The sequence below is a fragment of the Leishmania martiniquensis genome, chromosome 12 (genome assembly GCF_017916325.1).
Source record: "Leishmania martiniquensis isolate LSCM1 chromosome 12, whole genome shotgun sequence".
NCBI classification, from domain to species: domain Eukaryota; phylum Euglenozoa; class Kinetoplastea; order Trypanosomatida; family Trypanosomatidae; genus Leishmania; species Leishmania martiniquensis.
In genome coordinates, this window is record NC_090147.1 from 328559 (window position 1) to 345624 (window position 17066).

At 61.0% G+C, this 17066-nt stretch overlaps 6 protein-coding genes across 6 annotated transcripts; all 6 read left to right on the plus strand.

Annotated features, from left to right (window-relative positions):
• Nucleotides 1-3190: 3190 nt before the first annotated feature.
• LSCM1_07878 (uncharacterized protein) lies at nt 3191-4213 on the plus strand (the record flags this gene model as incomplete). The annotated part of the gene is made up of 1 exon (XM_067325230.1): nt 3191-4213. The coding sequence occupies one exon, from the start codon at nt 3191-3193 to the stop codon at nt 4211-4213; it is 1023 nt and encodes a 340-aa protein (XP_067180443.1).
• A 1947-nt stretch (nt 4214-6160) lies between these two features.
• On the plus strand, nt 6161-7453 carry LSCM1_07879 (uncharacterized protein; the record flags this gene model as incomplete). Its single annotated transcript, XM_067325231.1, has 1 exon — nt 6161-7453. One exon carries the CDS (start codon nt 6161-6163, stop codon nt 7451-7453), a length of 1293 nt encoding a protein of 430 aa, XP_067180444.1.
• A 1229-nt stretch (nt 7454-8682) lies between these two features.
• Nucleotides 8683-9174, plus strand: LSCM1_07880 (uncharacterized protein; the record flags this gene model as incomplete). The annotated part of the gene is made up of 1 exon (XM_067325232.1): nt 8683-9174. One exon carries the CDS (start codon nt 8683-8685, stop codon nt 9172-9174), a length of 492 nt encoding a protein of 163 aa, XP_067180445.1.
• A 932-nt stretch (nt 9175-10106) lies between these two features.
• Nucleotides 10107-12662, plus strand: LSCM1_07881 (uncharacterized protein; the record flags this gene model as incomplete). The annotated part of the gene is made up of 1 exon (XM_067325233.1): nt 10107-12662. One exon carries the CDS (start codon nt 10107-10109, stop codon nt 12660-12662), a length of 2556 nt encoding a protein of 851 aa, XP_067180446.1.
• Nucleotides 12663-13750: 1088 nt separating this feature from the next.
• On the plus strand, nt 13751-14077 carry LSCM1_07882 (uncharacterized protein; the record flags this gene model as incomplete). Its single annotated transcript, XM_067325234.1, has 1 exon — nt 13751-14077. One exon carries the CDS (start codon nt 13751-13753, stop codon nt 14075-14077), a length of 327 nt encoding a protein of 108 aa, XP_067180447.1.
• Nucleotides 14078-16534: 2457 nt separating this feature from the next.
• Nucleotides 16535-16861, plus strand: LSCM1_07883 (uncharacterized protein; the record flags this gene model as incomplete). The annotated part of the gene is made up of 1 exon (XM_067325235.1): nt 16535-16861. One exon carries the CDS (start codon nt 16535-16537, stop codon nt 16859-16861), a length of 327 nt encoding a protein of 108 aa, XP_067180448.1.
• Between the last annotated feature and the right edge of the window lie 205 nt (nt 16862-17066).

The following is a 17066-nucleotide window of genomic DNA, read 5'->3' on the forward strand; positions in this document are numbered from 1 at the left end:
CGCTCTGGCGCATCTTTTTCTGTCCCCCCCCTCACACCCTCTCTTCTCTCTCTATGGCATCTCCACTCGAGCCTTTTTTTGGTCATGCTGCGTATGTGTGCGTGTGTGTGGGGACACGTACACGGGGCGGGCGCTGTGAAGGGCCGGGAGAAAAAACGGCGAGTTATGAGCTGCAGCCGCTGGAGGAGCAAAGGGGCGTCGTGCGTGCGTGCGTGGGCAATTCTCCGGCAAGGCACAGCGGTGAGATGGGGGAGCGGGCCGCGCAACCTGTAAACGGAGCTCAGGCGAGAATCGAACGAGGGGGATGGTGGAATGGTGGTGCCCGCAGGAGGGACGGGGGGCCATTCATGGGCCAAAGTGAGGTCCGACTGCGTGAGCGGGGTGAGGAGTCCCCCCGCCCCTGCCCTCTCCGTATACGAGTGCGAGGGAGCGGCACTGGGGCATCGACTCTCTCTCTCTCACTCGCCTGGGCCCGTCTCACCCTCGTCAAGGTGCACATATACACACACACACAGATGGACACAGATGGCCGCCGCAGCCCTCTCCTCTCCGCCCCTCAACGCCCTCATGCCTCAACAAAAGGCGTTGAAGGTAAAGATGGCCGAGTGGAGCGATCGCCGCTCCCGGGCGGCAGCGCCGAACGTGGACGGCGGCGCAACGGGAGGGGTGGGCCTCATGGATGACATGGCGGCGATAGCCCGAGTGAGGCACACATGAACCATGCCTCGGGGCTGCTTGGCACCCGTCGGCGGGGCAGAGGGGACGCCAGAGGTACCCGCTTTCAAGCAACAGGCGACCCAGCTCGGGAAGAGGATCGAGGAGAACATCGAGGTTATGCCACCACAGAGCCAGCAGAGAGGGAGCTTTGGAGGGCGAGAGGGGTGAGTCGTCACCCGCCGGCCCCACTGCGGGTGGAGGAGATGCAGAGGGCCTACAAGGAGCTCTGCCGCACCCACCCGCGCGCCGCGCTCTTCCTGAAGCTGGCGTGGCACTGCGCCGCACGAGCGGGCGACCTGGGGACACTCCTGACAAGGGACGTGCACATCTCCGCACTCTCGGAGAGCTCGCCGACGGCGTCAGTGAGCATCACGATCCGCTATGGAAAGGGTGCGAGGTTCCGCGGGCCCTATGCGATAGGGACGCGACTGCAGCGAGAGGACGCGGCCCTGCTGCTGAAGCTGGTGAAGAGCCGAGGCCCAACGCAGCGCCTGTTTGCGGACGTGACGAGCCTCCGCGATCAGACGCAAAGAGTGGCGCGCTTTGCGAACAGCGCTACCAACGCCCTGCAGCAGAGGTGGGCCACGGACTTGCACCCGAAAGGTCGCGTCGGCGAAGGCCCGCCACGCACGCGGGTGCCGGACCCGTTGCCGAACGATAAATACTTCACCGCCAAGCACTCGGCGCACGCGGAGCCACGGGCCGCGATGCTGTGCCTGCAGTACCTGATGGCGCACGGGCTGGTCGCGAGAAGGGGCCAGACCATGCGCATGGCGGTGGTCACGGACCACTTTGCGATTGTGCGGGCGCAGCGGAAGCACAACGGCTTCGGCGGCATCGGCAGAGGGTACTGCCTGAACCGCCTGTACGCGTACACGACGGCCCTCTACCGAGCGCGTGCAGGTGGTGTTCTTTTACATCGCCGGCCAGGTGAACCCCGCGGATGAGCTATCACGCAATTTCGCCGACGACGGCGGTACGACACGGGGGTGACGCGGCGCGCTGCCGACAACCTGGCGGTGCCTTTTCTGCGAAGCACGTATTCCCCGTTATGCGAGCAGGCGCGCGGATCGCCGCCCACGTTTCTCGCAACAGGGCACGTGGATGGGGGCGACATGGCCCCCCTCCCCACTCAGGCTCACCCACAACGGGGCCCCAGCACCCCTGACGGGGAGTTCTTTCCCCGGCCAGCGTTCCCTTACCGCGGCACGGACGGCGGCCTCTTTCGTGTCCAGAAGGGAGAGGCCACTGCGGGGGAGGGTGGTGGTGATGGTGGCCGCCAAAAAGCGCTGGACCACGTACTACCACACCCACGAGCCCCAAACTTACTGAATCGATGAGCCATCGGCTACACCGTTAACGGTGGTGGAAAGATGAAGGCCAGCCATTCCGTTTCTGTTGTGCTACTCTCAACTCCTCCCCACGTCCCCACCCCGCGCCAACACAAAGGGGGGAGGCTCGTGCGATGCCCCATGGGCATACGCTAACATTGTCGGAGGTCTTTTGTTGCGTGAAATTCCCAATCCTCTTTCCGGCGTCGGTGTCTTTGGATGGCGCGCCTTTATGCGTGGGCGTGCACGGTCCGACTCACATCCAGCACTCACAGAGAGAGAGAGTGAAGGCAACGGAAGTGCGCCTCGAAAACTGAGGGCAGTGTCTCTGTCTCGGAGCGTGTCTGTGCCGGTATTATAAGCAGGCACACATATTGGTGCGTGTATGCATCTGTGCCAGCTTCCCTCAGGTCTTCTCTCCATCCCCTTTGGGACTCCGCTTATCAGAGGCGAGTCCTCGCCAGCGTCCTTCTCCGCACAGAAAGAAAAACTGATCTTAGTGGAGGGTGGCTGCTGCCTTGTCGGGACAGGCCGCCGCTGTCCCTCTTCTCCCTACATTGATTGCAGTCCTCTCGACGTGGGCGTCTCCCCTTTTTCATCTCTACCCACCGACACAGCGGGCATTTCCGCGCCTGCGAGCGTGGTGAGCGGGGCGAGGGGAGAGGGAGAGAGGCATGCGGCAATTGCGGCGCTTGGAAACGTGCACATGGCTGCAGGCATGACATCGAGCGGCCTCTGCTCTGTCTGCTGCCTACTGCGCTTTTCTTTCTTTTACCGAACTTGCCTTCCACCTCTTCTCCGTCGCCGCTCCTGACGCTCGCCGTGCCCCTTGCTGCGTGTGCGATTTCTCCCCTGGCACTGCGTAACGGCATGCGCCGTCAGTGCAACACCACGCGCCCATCAAGACGGCCTTTTGCATCTCGTGTCGCCCTCGGCGTTGCCACCTGACAAACATCGTGCTCGCGCACGGCTCGGCTCCATCTCTCTGTTCCTCTCGCTCTTTCTCTCTGTCGCCGTCATTTAGGAAGCGCCAATCGCTCACCGATTTCGCCCTCCTTTTTTTTCCATCCGTTCCCTCTCCTCCTCCTCCCCCTTCCCGTCAACAACAAAAAAGTTAAACCGATCCGATAACAGCAGCGAACATGTTCACGCGTCGTGCAGTCTCTTCTGCGGTAGGCGCAGCCGCCATGGTGACGTCGTCTTCGCTCTCCGTGCAGCGTCGCTACGATCACGACCGCTGGTACGGCCACGCCCTGGAGCTGGACACGCACAACTACAAGTTCAGCGGGGAGCCCCCGAGCTGGATGAAGGCGCGCACGAAGACGGAGGAGGAGACCAACTTCGCCAAGAGTGTGCTGCCGCACATCGACTTCGCCTCGAGCTACGAGTGCTTGCTCTTCGACGCGGATCGCCTCAACAGCAACCTCAACCGAAAGGAGTTCGGCAACGAGATCAAATACCGCCTGGAGAAGCAGGCCAACACCGTCGCCCGGGCGCAGCAGCTGCTCAAGGACCAGAAGGCAGGCACTGGCCCGAACGCGGAGAAGATCGAGAACACACTGATCGCTCGAATTTTCGATGAAGAGCATGTGCAGGCGGAGATGAAGTACGTCAAGTGCATCCGTGCGAACGAGCTGGCCGAGGACAACCGCCTCGATATCTTACCAGGCGGCTCGCCCAACTCGTTGCGTGAGAAGACGCGGTGGAACCTCAACACAGAGCTGCACCCGGCCGACCGTGCGGAGATCGGCGCTCGCCTGACAGCGTGGCTGCCGGAGAAATACCACATTGTGTACTTCGATGACTTCCAGACGGTGGCGGCCAATGACGCCACCGCCCGCCGTGAGATGCTGGAGATCGTTGAGAACGTGAGGAAGGAATACGCGGTGGAGGCGAAGGAGGGCGGATACGAGATCGACCTCAAGGAGACCGTGGCGGAGCTGATGGACGACGTTGACCCGACCCGCGCCATCACAATGGAGGCCATCAAGCGCTGCAGCGACATCCAGCAGCTGGAGGACTGGTCGCACCAGGTGCACGAATACAACGGCGACGACCGCATTATCGAGATCTATGCTCGTGCTGCGGAACTCACCAAGAATGCTGAGCACCAGGCGCTGGTGAAGCAGATGCGCGAGTGGCGCAAGTTGGCCACGAAGCATTAGAGGAAATATATGAGGAGACCGACGACCCCCCTCTCCTCCCCTCCTCCAGAGGCTGCGGCTCTCTCGGGCTCTGTGCTCGATCGTTTTTTTTTAGTGTCCAAGTTCATCGTGCCGTGACGGTGATGTGAACACTGCCGCTGAGCTGTGCGCACCTGCCTCTGCTGCGCAGACTATTTGCGCTCCCCGAGAGAGAGATGCACAGGAAGCGACCTTGCCATGCGAGGGGCACCTCTTACGCATGTGCATGCGTTGAGTGGGTGCGTGCGCCGTCGTGTACATACCTGTGCTGACTGTTAGCTGAGTTGACTGAATGGATTTGTATCTTTGATGGCGCTTTTAAGCAGGAAATACACACACACACATTTATACATGAGAGAGAGATGGGGAGGCAGGAGGTGTGCGCACTGTAAGGTTCATCTGAAATGGTTCACGCACGCACGCTTGCACGCACCGGGAAAGCGTTGCAGCGTCACGGGATAGAGAACGCATATATAAGCCCAAAGACTTTCAGTAGTGAGTAGTACAGGAGTGCGTGCGTGTTTTTGTGTGCGTGGGCGGGACTGTGCTCTCATCCCGGGTGGGGTTCGGGTGGGTGGGTACGTTCGAGCGGAAAAGCAAGGCGTTGCCGTATGCGCCGGTGCAACAAAGAGGGCCACACTCGGCGAGGCGTGTGCGTCTCTGTGGAGGCTGCCTGCGTGCGTGCTTGTGCGCATTGTCTCGCCCCCTCCGCTGCCGCCGCCCCCCTCCCCTTCCCTGTCTGTCCGCCTGCCTCACCACGTCCGACGGCCCGTTGTGCGTTGCGCCGATTTTTTCCCCCTCTTGTGCGGTCGTTTTTTCCCCCTTCCCCCTTTTTTCCTTTACGGGCTAGTATTTGTTTTTCGCTTGTGCCGCTTCGCTTCTTCTCACCGGCCGCCGTGTGATGACCGTCGTCATCGCGCTCGCGCATGAAAGGGTGGCCGAGTAGAGCGGCGACGGACACTTACCCTCCTCCCTCCCTCCCTGTGTTCGCATGCCCATCGTAGTGTAGGAGTACATCGAAAATTATGCCATGAAGTCCTCCCAACGCGGGAAGGGAGCTCCGGAAGAGGGTGTCGGCGGGGAAGCACGACGGCGGATGGTGATCTGCCTTGCCCCTCCCCCCGCCTCATCACTGAGCACGCACGCAGGCAGCGAAGAGAAGAGCCTCAATGAAGCGCTTGCCGAGGCCAAAGCTGATCGTGTGTGTATGCATGTGCGCCTGTGCGAGGTGTCGAGTGAGGGAGAGCGAGGGTGGGCGAGGGCGAGAGTGAGAATGGCCACATGCGGCGCGCTCGCCACTGGCAACCATGCGAACTCACAGACACTCCGCTGGGGGTGCCGAGCGCGGCGTCTCCTCTCTCATCTCTGCGATGACTCGCCTTCCCTTTTTTTTCTTCTGCTCCTTCATGTGTGCATCTGACGTCGAACTTCTCGGGACCTGTCTTGGCTCGAGTCGGGGCACTTCAGCGTCGATGGCTATGGACGTGCCACCTCTCTGGCGCACGTAGTGTTGCACGCCTTCACAGGTCCCTTCGCCTTGGCGCGGACGCGGACTTCTCCTCTGTCGTCTCGCCAGCACACTGACCCAGCAGCCTTGGCTGGCATACAAGAAGAAAGCGCTCTGCTGTTACTGCGTGCGTCTGGGCAGAGGCGGAGCGAGAGGGCGTCCGCCACACTCCGAGACCGAAGCGCGCATCTGCCTCAGAAGACGGTGAGGAGTACACGAGCGGAACAGGCAGTGGAGAAGTGGGCGCGTTTTTTTTCTTTTTTTGCGGAGCCTGTGGGCGTGCTCGCACACTCCTTTAATTCAAGTGCAGGTCGATCATCGACGCACAAGCAAAGTGGGCCACTGTCACTGCTGGCGTTACCGGCTCCCTGCGCACTCGCGCCGCTCTGTCTGGGCGCACAGGCGAACGCGGTAGGTCTCCAATGCCGAAGTGGCGTATCGGCGGGGCGTTGTCCGCCTCCTCCGCGGGTGCGAGCAAAGGAATTACAAAGGCGTTCGCCTTCTGGCAAGACCGCGAAATACATTTCGACGCCGCAGCGCCGGTGCTAAAACTGCGCGAGAATACAGAATACGTCTACGCTTCATTCAAGAACGTGGAGGACACGAAAGGCAACAACGGACACGCTGGTACGCTGCTGGTGACCAACCTGCGGCTGCTTTGGTCGAGCTCGCAGCGGCCAGACATAAATATCAGCATCGGCTACTACTGCGTGCAGAAGCTGACGGTACAGGAGGCGGAGTCGAGACTGGCCGGTGGTACGACGGAGAGCATCACACTCAGCGCAAAGTACGGCACTAGCCGCTTTCGATTTATCTTCTCGGTGGCTCACAGCGATGGCAACAACAGCCCGGCCGCGGGTGCGAGAGACGGCGGGGGTGCGCAAGGGGACCACGCTAGCGGCGGCCGGCCTCGCAAGGCCACGGCGACCTGCGAGCGCCTGTACGCCACCATTCGCGCTGTCTGGAACGCCTACGAGAGCACGCGCGTGTACCGTGAGCTCCGCGTGCGTAGCGCGGTTGTGCAGCACGGCCATCTCACCCTCCTCGACGGCGAGAACCTCATCTCCCGCACCGCCGGCGTGAGCAGCGTGAGCAAGGATGAGGGCCACCTTGGTACCTTCATCGTAACCAACATTCGGGTCGTGTGGTTCGCAACGACGGAATCCTTCAACGTCTCCGTACCGTATTTTCAGTTTGTCGGCCTCCGCTCGCAGATGAGCAAGTTCGGCCAGACGCTGGTGATCGAGACGTCGAGTTATGCCGGCAACTTTGTGCTTGGCTTCCGCGTGGACCCGGAGGAGAGGCTGAGCGAAATGTACGCGGAAATCAGCACGCTGTGGCGCACCTGGACGGCCCGCCCTTTGCTGGGCATGAAGGTGGCGCTGCGCGACAGTGCGCCCGAGGGGATCACATCAGATGCCCAGGACGTGGCGGAAGGCGACACTGATCGAGAGAACAGGCACAGGGAACAGCCGCTCGGCAGCGGCGGCCCGGCGAGCGCCGGCGACTCCGCGAGGCCCGAGCGGCGAATGGAAGGGCACAACGTTGTGCACGAAGCACCGTCGGACGCGTTCGCGGCCTACTACGCGGATGATGGGCATAAAGGGGCAGATCGACACCCCGTCTACGAGCGGTCCATTGGCCTCGCCGTAGAAAAGCTGCGCAAGGGGGCCACCATGCAAAATCTCTGGGAGACCTCCGCACCCCCTTTATAGGGATGAGACGAGGGAGCGGAAGGGCGCGCAGTGAGAGCGCACTGCGCATCAATGCGTGCTCGATGCGTACTGAGGAGTCAGCAGCGCATGCTGATACCGATGCCGTTGTGACGTATTCAGGCGCTTCTGCTCACCTGCGGTACCTTTTTGGACCCGGCCCGGACATGCTCATCCTGAGCTGGCATCCGTCTCTCCTGGTGCGCATATGTATGTCGACGTCTCTCTGGCGCGCGTGCGCGCTCTCGAACCTCTTTTTTGTCGTTCGTAGCGCGTTCCCGCGTGGCGCACGAGCATAGATCAACACAGAAAGCGGCGCAGTGCCGCGGATGCGTCGACTGTGCATCTTTCGCCCCCTCCCCCCTCACGCGACAGCCGTTGTCAGAATTCTGTGCGTCTGTCTCGCTCATCTGCACCGCAGATTGCTGTTACTGTAAGGTTACGTTTCGCGCATACGTGCGTGTGTGTGTGTGTGCCTCCCCTCTCCTCCCCTCACTTCACCCCACTTCCGTGGCAGAAAACGGCAACAACACGGCGCCTGCCACCGCTCACACGGAGGCAGGTGAGCCTGTCCTTCTGACGCGTACGTGTGCGCGCGATATGGAAGTGGAAACACCGCAAAGAGCCTTTTTCGCAGAAAAGGCATGCACGAACACCTGCACAACGCTGTTGGACGCTATCCGGGCACTTATCCTCGGTCTCTCTCTCTCTATTATCGCTTCTCGCAAAAAAAAAATTACGTGTGGCCGGGCCGCTGCTGCCACCACACCCCCGCCAATGTGAGATGGGGTGGGGTGGGGTGGGGTATATGCTCGCATGCGTTTCCTTCCGAGAAAGCACGTACGCCTCTCCCGTCGTAGTCTTCGTCTTTCATTACTGTGTGCGCCTCTCCTCCCCAGCCGAGCTGGGCGCGTCTCCCCGCAGGGAAAGGCGCGATTGAGCAACGCGGCGCGGCAGAAGGCGCGCGCCTGTGAGCGTGTGTGTGTGTATGTGTAGGTGTGTGTGGGCGTCTCTTGAGCAGATACGAGACGGCTGCAGTCAGCCGAGAGGGCCAGCGCGCAAGCAAAGGAAGGGAAGTTGCGTCCGCTCTCTTTCCCTCCCTCTACTCCCCTTCTTTACGCCTTCATCGATCACTGCTACGCGACCTTTCACGGGGGGAGGAAGGGGGGCAGCCGTGCTGCTCAGCCGACGCACCCGTGAGCCCCCATACAGCGGCACACGACACCGCCCCGATGCAGATTATCCTCAAGAGTCGAAATCGCTTCTTTTCGCTGGCGCTATGGAGTGGCGCGACAACCGTGGTTATGTTCTGGCTGGTGCTCCGCCGCACCGGGTTCAACACCGCCTACAGCCGGTGCACCTACCTCGTGATGATGGGGGAGTACAAGCAGCTGCTGGAGCCTGGCACCTTCCCGAGCAACGAGCGCCTTCCGCCTCACCTGCGACTTGACAAGCTTTCATATTTGGACTTGCGCGACACGGAGATCGCGCTGCCTCCTGTGATTGACGTCAGCATCTCGGACAGAGATCAGGTAACGCGTCTGGAGGATCAGCTGCCGTCGACAGAACGGTCCGACATGCACGTGCACTTTGGGCCACTTCGGACACAGACGATTGTCATGACGCCGAGCTCGAATGAGCGGTACGTCCGGCGGCGACTCGGGCTGTCGGAGAAGGACCGTAAGTGTGTAGAAGCCGAGGGGAGGGCGACGGTGGGCACTTGAGGAGACTCGGCTGTGACGAACAGCGGTGCGTTGTGCGCGGAGGAGGAGGCAGACAGGCGGTGTAGAGGGCCGCGGATGGCCCCCGCCATGCCTTCCTCCTTCCTCTCTCTCTCTCTTTCCCTTTCTCTCTTTCTGGGTATGCTGTAATGCCCATGACCTCACGAGGGTGCGCCAAGCCTCTTTTCACAGCTGAAATGCACGCCGGTGGATTCGCGCTGCATTCACACGCGCCATGGGAGAGGCACGGAGACGCCGGGTGCCTGCGCGAGCGCTCCGTACCACAGTGTAGTCATCACCAGCGCGATTTGTTTCTACTTCTCGCTCTTGTCTCTCTGCAGGGTGTCCCTAACCCACCCTCAATGCCCCGCGGGCGGCGATGACGGTGCGGACTCGCTTCTTGTGGTTCGAAGGCGTCGCCTTGAAAGACGCCGCGCTTCCGCCACGAGCTCTTCTCTTGTTTGCGTTGCCAATGACAGGGGCTCGCTTGACCTCACCGCACTCCTCTCCCCCTCTCCCGCTCCTGTCCCTCTCTCCCTCACCCCGTCTTCCACACACACATGTGGCATGGGCGATGCTGTCGGTGTGAATGGCCGCCCTCTTCACCCTCGCCGTGCGCCATGGATCGGCGCTAGCTTGAGCACGTCCAACACGCAGCGGTACGCAAGCATCGGATACACACGTCCTCAGTGAAGCCGGCCAATAAGAGAGGCGAGGCGCTGCTCTTTCCTGTCTTCACGTACTCCGCTGTCGTTGCGTTGCTGCTGCTGCTCGTGAGTGGAGCTTTACCCTCTCTGCCTCTGCCTCTGCCTGTGTGTGCCTGTGCCTGTGTGTGTGTGTGCATGAGTGCATGAGCGCCTGTAACCCCGACGTGTGGACCTCGTTAGCGATTAACGCCCCCCTCTCCCTCCCTCCCCGTCCCATCCAACTGAAAAATGTACACCTCGCTTGGTATATCGGCCGAGCAGGTGTACGGTGATATGTACACGGCGTGGCTGCGCGATACACACGAGAAGAACACGCCAGACGTGAAGCGGCTTTACACCACCACCATCGAGAACGGGTTCGGTGATCAGAAAATACTGCTGCGCCGCCAGCGGCTCGGCGCCAACTTCATCAACAGTCTTGCGCCACTGCTGCACCAGTGCTCGTTGGTGAAGCTCGACCTCCACGGCAACATGCTGCGTGATGTGGGGTGTGGCCTGCTCGTTCATGTGCTGCGGGATATGCCCCAGCTGACGTATCTTGATCTCGGGGCCAACGCCATCGGCTGCTCTTCGGTTGTGGCGAGCGGCATCATCGGCAGCGGCGGTGGCGGCGGAGCGGTCTTGAAGGGCAAAGGAAACGGCCGAAGCAGCCAAATAGGCGCCTCCGCCTCTCGCCCGGGTGGGGCAGCGGGGCGCAGTGCCGGCGCGGGTGGTGAAAACTCCCGTGTCAGCAGCAGCTATCTCAGTGTTATGCAGGGCCTCGGAGGCGCCATCGGGCAGCACAAGCGTCTCGCGGTGCTCATCCTTGGCTCGGATAGTGAGGAGGCTTACGCTAATCAGATCGAGGTGAACGGCGCAATGCTGTTGCTCGAAGGCTGTGTGCTGAGCCGCACGCTGAAGCGCCTCGATCTCAGCGGCAACCCTTTTGCCATGAGCGGCGATACCCTCTCCGCCGGCGTGGCGCCGAGGACGACCGCGGCGGCCGACGACGCTGCTGTCGGCGCCCGCGTTGGCAGTGCATCGATATCGGAAGCGGACAGGGCTTCGGCAAAGGGCGGCGGGGCGTATGGGACGCGTTCTGCCCCGCGCACTCCGGTGCAGCTCCTCGCTCAGCTTCTGCGAACGTCCGCGGCAATCACACACCTGACGCTGCGATCGGTGGACCTCACGGATGCGGGGGCCGCTCTCCTCTTAGAGGCCGCCGGCACCAGCCGCACTCTCCAGCATCTCGACTTTAGTACCAACGGCCTATCTTCTCGTGTAGCTGATGTTGCTGGGATGCTACTGCAGCAGCGCATCGCTGCCGTGCGTGGCGGCGCCTTGGGCTGCACATTGCAGTCGTTAGCGCTCGCGCATAACGACCTGTGGGGCAACGGTGCCGCAGCGGCGCAGGCGCACCGCGGCAGCTTCGGCATCGGCACCCCCTCTACCGCCGCGCAGACGATGCACACTGGCGGCCGGGTAGACGATCGTGCACCGCGTACAGGGACAGTGGCCTCGGTGCCTTCGGTATCCACGTCCAAGTACGTCAACCGCACACGCGCCTTGCGGAGTGGCATCCACGACCACACCGGCGATGTTTCTCAGCCGGAGCCCCTCTCGGGGCAACCGCAGTGGCACCTCGACTCCTCTCCCGGTGTTGCCCTCCTGCTTGCTCTGAGCCACGATCAGTTCATGACGACCCTCATCCTCGACGACTGCGTGATGAATGACGCGGCCCTCTGCACACTCTGCCGGTCACTCATGACCAACAAAATGTTAAAGGTCCTCTCGATGCGGCACAACTATCTCTCTTCCGACGGTGTCGTTCAGCTCGGCCGCGCTCTGTGTCGCCATCCCTCTCTGGAGAGGCTCCTCCTGTCAGATAATGCGATCGAGGATGAGGGCGCCTGTGCACTCGCCACGGCCCTCGGCCAGCCTGACGCGCCGCTGGTGGAGCTGGACGTCGCCAAGACGTGGCTGGGTGACCGTGGGCTGATTGCGATTGGCGTAGCGCTGCAGACGAATGTCTCGCTGCGCGTGCTGCGCGCCTCTGACAATCACTTCACCCACAACGGTGGCACCTCCTTCGCGTCGCTGCTGGCGGCCAACAACTTCATTGTGCAGTGCGAACTCGGAGCGACGAGTGTGCCGCATCATATTTTGCTGCGGGTGCAGCGGACGACGGCGCGCAACCGCGCCCGCGCCGACAACGCAGACGCTGACGCGCTGAAGTCGGAGGTGGTCCGACTCCATTACCAAAAATACAAGCTGTTAGAGGCGCAACTGGAGTTGGAGGCGCTGCGCGAGAGCAACGCCGAGATGAAGCGCACGTCTGAGAACTTCGAGCTGCAGACGAAGCAGGATCACAGCGACTTCCTGAAGCGTATTCGAGAACTCGAGGAGCAAGTGGAGAACGCGAAGCAGCAGGAGGCGCGTTATACGGAGCAGAAGGCCCGGCTGGAGGCCGACCTGGCCAAGGCGGAGAGAGCCCACGTGGAGGACATGACGTACATGGCCGATCGGCTCGCTGTCGAGGTCGGCCTGCGCGAGAAGGCGGAGGCGGAGCTCCAAGAGCTGCAGCTGCAGCTGACGGACTGGCAGGAGAATGGGCCGGAGCGGGAGGCGCGGAAGCGGGAGCAGCTCGCAGCACTTAAGGCAGATCAAGAAGCGTGGTCCTCACAGCGTAAGGCGTACCGAGACCGTGCGGCCGAGTTGCAGAGGCAGGTCGACGCACTCGAGGCTGCTGCTGCAACCGCGTCTAGCAGGACGCCCAAGAGGGGTAAGAAGTCTGCGAAGTCGTGAGGAGGAGTACGCGGGTGCGGAAGAGCGACGTCTTCGCCTCCTCCCCCTCCCTCCCATGCGCGTCTGTGTTCGCTGTTCGCTGTCGCCCCCATCAATGACTTGTCGGCTGCTTTCGTTTTTTTTCGTTGTTTCCGCCTTCTCACGCGCTCATGATGTTTCGCTCCCCCCTCTTCCTCGCCGGTGTGGTGCCTCTGCACTTCCCCCTCTTTCCCCCTCCCTCTGCGCTGGAAGTGGATGTAAGATAGCCGAAGATGGGTGCATTTAGCTCTCTGTATCTATCTCTTAGCGTGGCATGCACCCAGCTCTTTCTGTCTGCGCATCATGTACAGCAACCCTGTGTGCGTGCGTCTGACACACACACACACACTCACGGACTCAGTTTGTGCGATGGCAGAATTCCACGGCCACATCCACCGCCTCAACTGCAACGAAACGTGTACGAATACATGAAGGGAAGAGCTCAGGAGAAGGAGGAGGGCTGGGGCGTGCCGTATACGGGAAGGGCAATGGTGCGGAGGCCACCGCTCTGCTGATCGCCGTGCTGCCTCTCTTTGGCTTCTCGACACGCATCCCCCCTCCTCCCCCCTGCACCGCCATGCGATGCGTCAGCCTTTTTCGACGCGTCACATTTTCTTTTTTCTTTCACAAAACGATCTCGCCAACCCTCGCTCGGCCATCTTCTCCACTCCATGCGCTCGTTGTATTTCCCATCGCACACATCACCATCACCACCACACACACACACACACACAGCTGCATGTGCTGAGTCCTCCCCCCTTTTCCCATACGTCGCCGCCGCTTGCACATCCTCTCTCCGCTACACCTCTCCCTCTTCCCCCTCCTTAGCTCTTCACCCCTCTCTTTCTGCTCTCCCCTTCCCGCTGTGTTTGGGCCTATAGCTGCGCTATCTCGGTGCTCAAAGCCCCTCTTCACCCGCTACTACTGCCTCACCTCGCACTACATCGCCCACTACACGAAGCACTCCTTCGGATCCTCCCCCAGAGACGGCAAAAAAGCGAAGTCAGCCCCTCTCCCCTCCCCTCCCCCTCTTCCTCCACACACACACACACACCACCGCCACCACCAATATGGTCAACCTCAGCGCCAGGCTCCACATCTCGGCCTCCAACCACAAAGAGTTCCACATCTACTACCTAGCCAAGCACTCGAAGCAGTGGACGCGCCGTATGCATCTCATTGGCACCGTGGTCGGGGTGGTTGGCGCTGCTGTCTCGGCGGCGCGCATGGACGCCATCGGCGCTGCCTTGAGCGCGGCTGTCGGTGCGGCGATTTGTTGGACGGGCGACGCAGCGGTGGAGCAGACACAGCCGACCACCTTCAAGAACCCGATCTGGTCGGTCATGTCCAACTTCAAGATGGTGGCATCGATGCTGAAGGGCGACATGAGTATCTAAGCTGTCGACCTCGCAGAGTGGGGTAGGGAGGACGGGACGACGGAGGACGCGAAGGGATCAGGAGTACGTGAGGAGAAGAGCTCCAGATCAGCCATGACTCCCTCAAGAACGGTTGACTTGGTATCGGCGTAGTGAGCGATGGGCAGGTGGGGTTAAAAGGGAGTAGGGCTGGGGTAGGGGATTATTAATGGGGCGGAAGGGCATAACGGAAGATTGCATGAGCGACGCTGTGCCCCCCCCTCCTCCCCTCCACCCGAACCCACATACACACACACACGCCTGCACTCTCCTCCCCCCTCTCTCTCAGTATCTAAATGTATACATACCGGCATTAAGCATATACACAGCGGGGTCCCCCCCTTTCCGCGCTCATCGCGTCCTTCCTCCACCTGCCGTCGTCCCGGCGAGGAGCCGAATCGTTCTGAGCGCTTCAGTTTTTTTTCGTGTGTTCCCTCGCGCTGTTGACCGCACTTCGCTTGAGCGCCTTCACAGTCGCGCGAACGCCTTATCCGTTTCCATATCGTCTCGCGCTTCCCACCCTCTCTCTCTCTTTCTGAGTGCATCTCGAAGCGCTTGTCGCCCCCTCCTCTTCCCCTCCCTTCGCCTCCTGCGATGCAATGGCTTGCACCAACACCGACAGCAGCCGTGGGGCCGCTCGCCGGCAGCGAAAAAAAAAGAAGCTGTAATCTTAAACGCGCCCCCCTCTGTCTGTCGTGTGCCCCTCGCTTTTGTGTGTGTGTGCTCCATGGCGCTACTTGACTCGCTGCTAATCTTTCGCGCTGCCTTTTTTCCGAGTACACCCCCACTCTCCCACTCTCCCACTCTCCCACTCTCCCACTCTCTCTCTTTCGCTTGCTCGCTGCTGCACCTGCTCGCATCGGCTTTAGCTCTTGCAGCGGGTCTAAGCGACGCTGTAGACAATGAAGGAAAGGTAACATCTGCGCGTGCTTGCCCACCCGTGAAGTCCTTTCAAGGAAGATGGGCGTGATGCGCTCGTGCAGAAGTGACGTTGTGCATGCCCGCGTGTGCTAACGTGTGGGAAGGGCTCTGAGCAGCTGCTGCGAGACATGGCTGTCGGACTTCGCGCGCTCTTAAGCGTGCCTACACACACGCACACACGAAGAAGAGCGCACGCGGACGAATGTCCCGTGCATTCCTCTGTGGCGCGATGGAGGGCGGCTTCGTTCACAGCAAGCGGAGGCCAGGCGGGAGGAAGAGCGTGAAAACAAAATTGCAGCCCCAACGGCATGAGAAATGCTCTGTGACGCGTCCCTGAAAAGAGAGCGGCCACATGGGTGCATACGTTACCCACACACAACCTCACCAGCCGACCCGCGGCTTTGTGTGCGAGTGTGTGTCTTTTTTTTTGCTCTCCGGATGTATTTCCCTCTCCTCTCAGCTGTTGTGTCTCGCACACATTTGTGTCTATCGGCCTCCGCCTCGCTGTCTTTGCTCCCTCACGCGCACATGCGGTTGCGTGGCTAGGAGCAGTAAGAGTAGCTCCTCCTCCTTACTGCCAAGCGAAAACAAAGAAAGAAGCGATATCAAGTCAAGAAGAAGAGGCGGAGGGGGGACGCAAGGCTGTAAGGGAGACGGTGGAGGCGAGGAGGAGGAAAGGTGATGCTGTAGAACACAATGCGGCTGCTCCAAGTGATCGCTGCGTTGCCTGAATATATATATGGAACGTTGGTGAAGAGGAGGTGCGAGGTACGGAGTAGGCCGCCTGTACGGCACTCGGAGGGGAGATGGAGGATGGCCCATTTCCTGAGTGGGGGAGGGGGGAAGGCACATACGACAACGGCTCCAGTAGCAGCAGCGGCACTTGCCCACGTGCAACAGATAACCCACTCTTCTTCCATGCCGGTAGGCTCCCCCTCCTGTTCCAAAGGCTCGATGAAGCTTAAGCGCACCCACACACTTGTACTCACCCAGGCATAAGACCCCCCCTCCTCCTCCCCCCCCGATCAAGTCATCCGTTTCCTCGGGAGGCACACCCGCGTCGACTCCTGCTGGCACCCGGAATTCTGTATCTCTGCGTCAACATAACGCATGTACGCACGCACGTTTTCTTTTTTTTCCTCCCACGCAAGATCAGTGCACCATCATCTCCATCGCCTACGCTGCATGGCACGCGCTTTTCTGTCCTTCTGTAGCTGCACATGCACACAGGCATACCGTTTACTCCATCGAAAGCTCAGCGGCGCCGCTCACTCCTACCTCCTCTTCTTCCTCGGCCTTCTTCCACCGCCTCCCCTGCCACTGCCGATTCTGTGCGTCTCTCCGCCTTCTGCAAAAATCCTTTACCCAACCCGTCTTCATCGCCCCCCCGCCTCCGCCGCTCCACCACAGTGCGAAGACTACGCACCTTTCGCCGAAGGACACACACACACACAGACACATTCAGAGAGAGAGAGACAGACAGACAGACATACGTGCAGCAGAGCCCAACAGAAAGGAATGGTCTCCTTCACTCCTCAGCTGCAGGTGAGCTGCTCCTCCTTCCAAGAGTACCGCCTCTACTACCAAGGCACCCACCGCAGCCTCTGGACCCGCCGCTCACACCTTGTCGGCACCGCCGTCGCCGCCATTGCCGCGGTGCTCGCCGCGATCCGGCTAGATTTGCGTATGCTTGCGTCGTCTATCGCTGCAGGCTACCTCATCTGCTGGGGCGGCGATGTCTTGATCGAGCAGCGCAAGCCGGCGTCTTTTCAACACCCTCTCTGGGCATTCCGCGCCAACATGGCAATGGTACTCGACGTGGTGTGTGGTGTAGAGGCCGTTTAGGAGAGGGGTGACCAGCCAGCTTAGCAGCACTACCGGCATCAAACATGCGTATGAGGGAAGGGGGGCGAATGCGGTGGTGGCACAAATTCTTTCAGCTCTCCATGGCTGTGGGTGCCGCTTCTACTGCGCTCACCTGACCTGCTTCCAGTCGACCCCACACAGAGATGTGCGAGGGGAAGGCGTGAGGAGGAGTAGCTGACAGAGG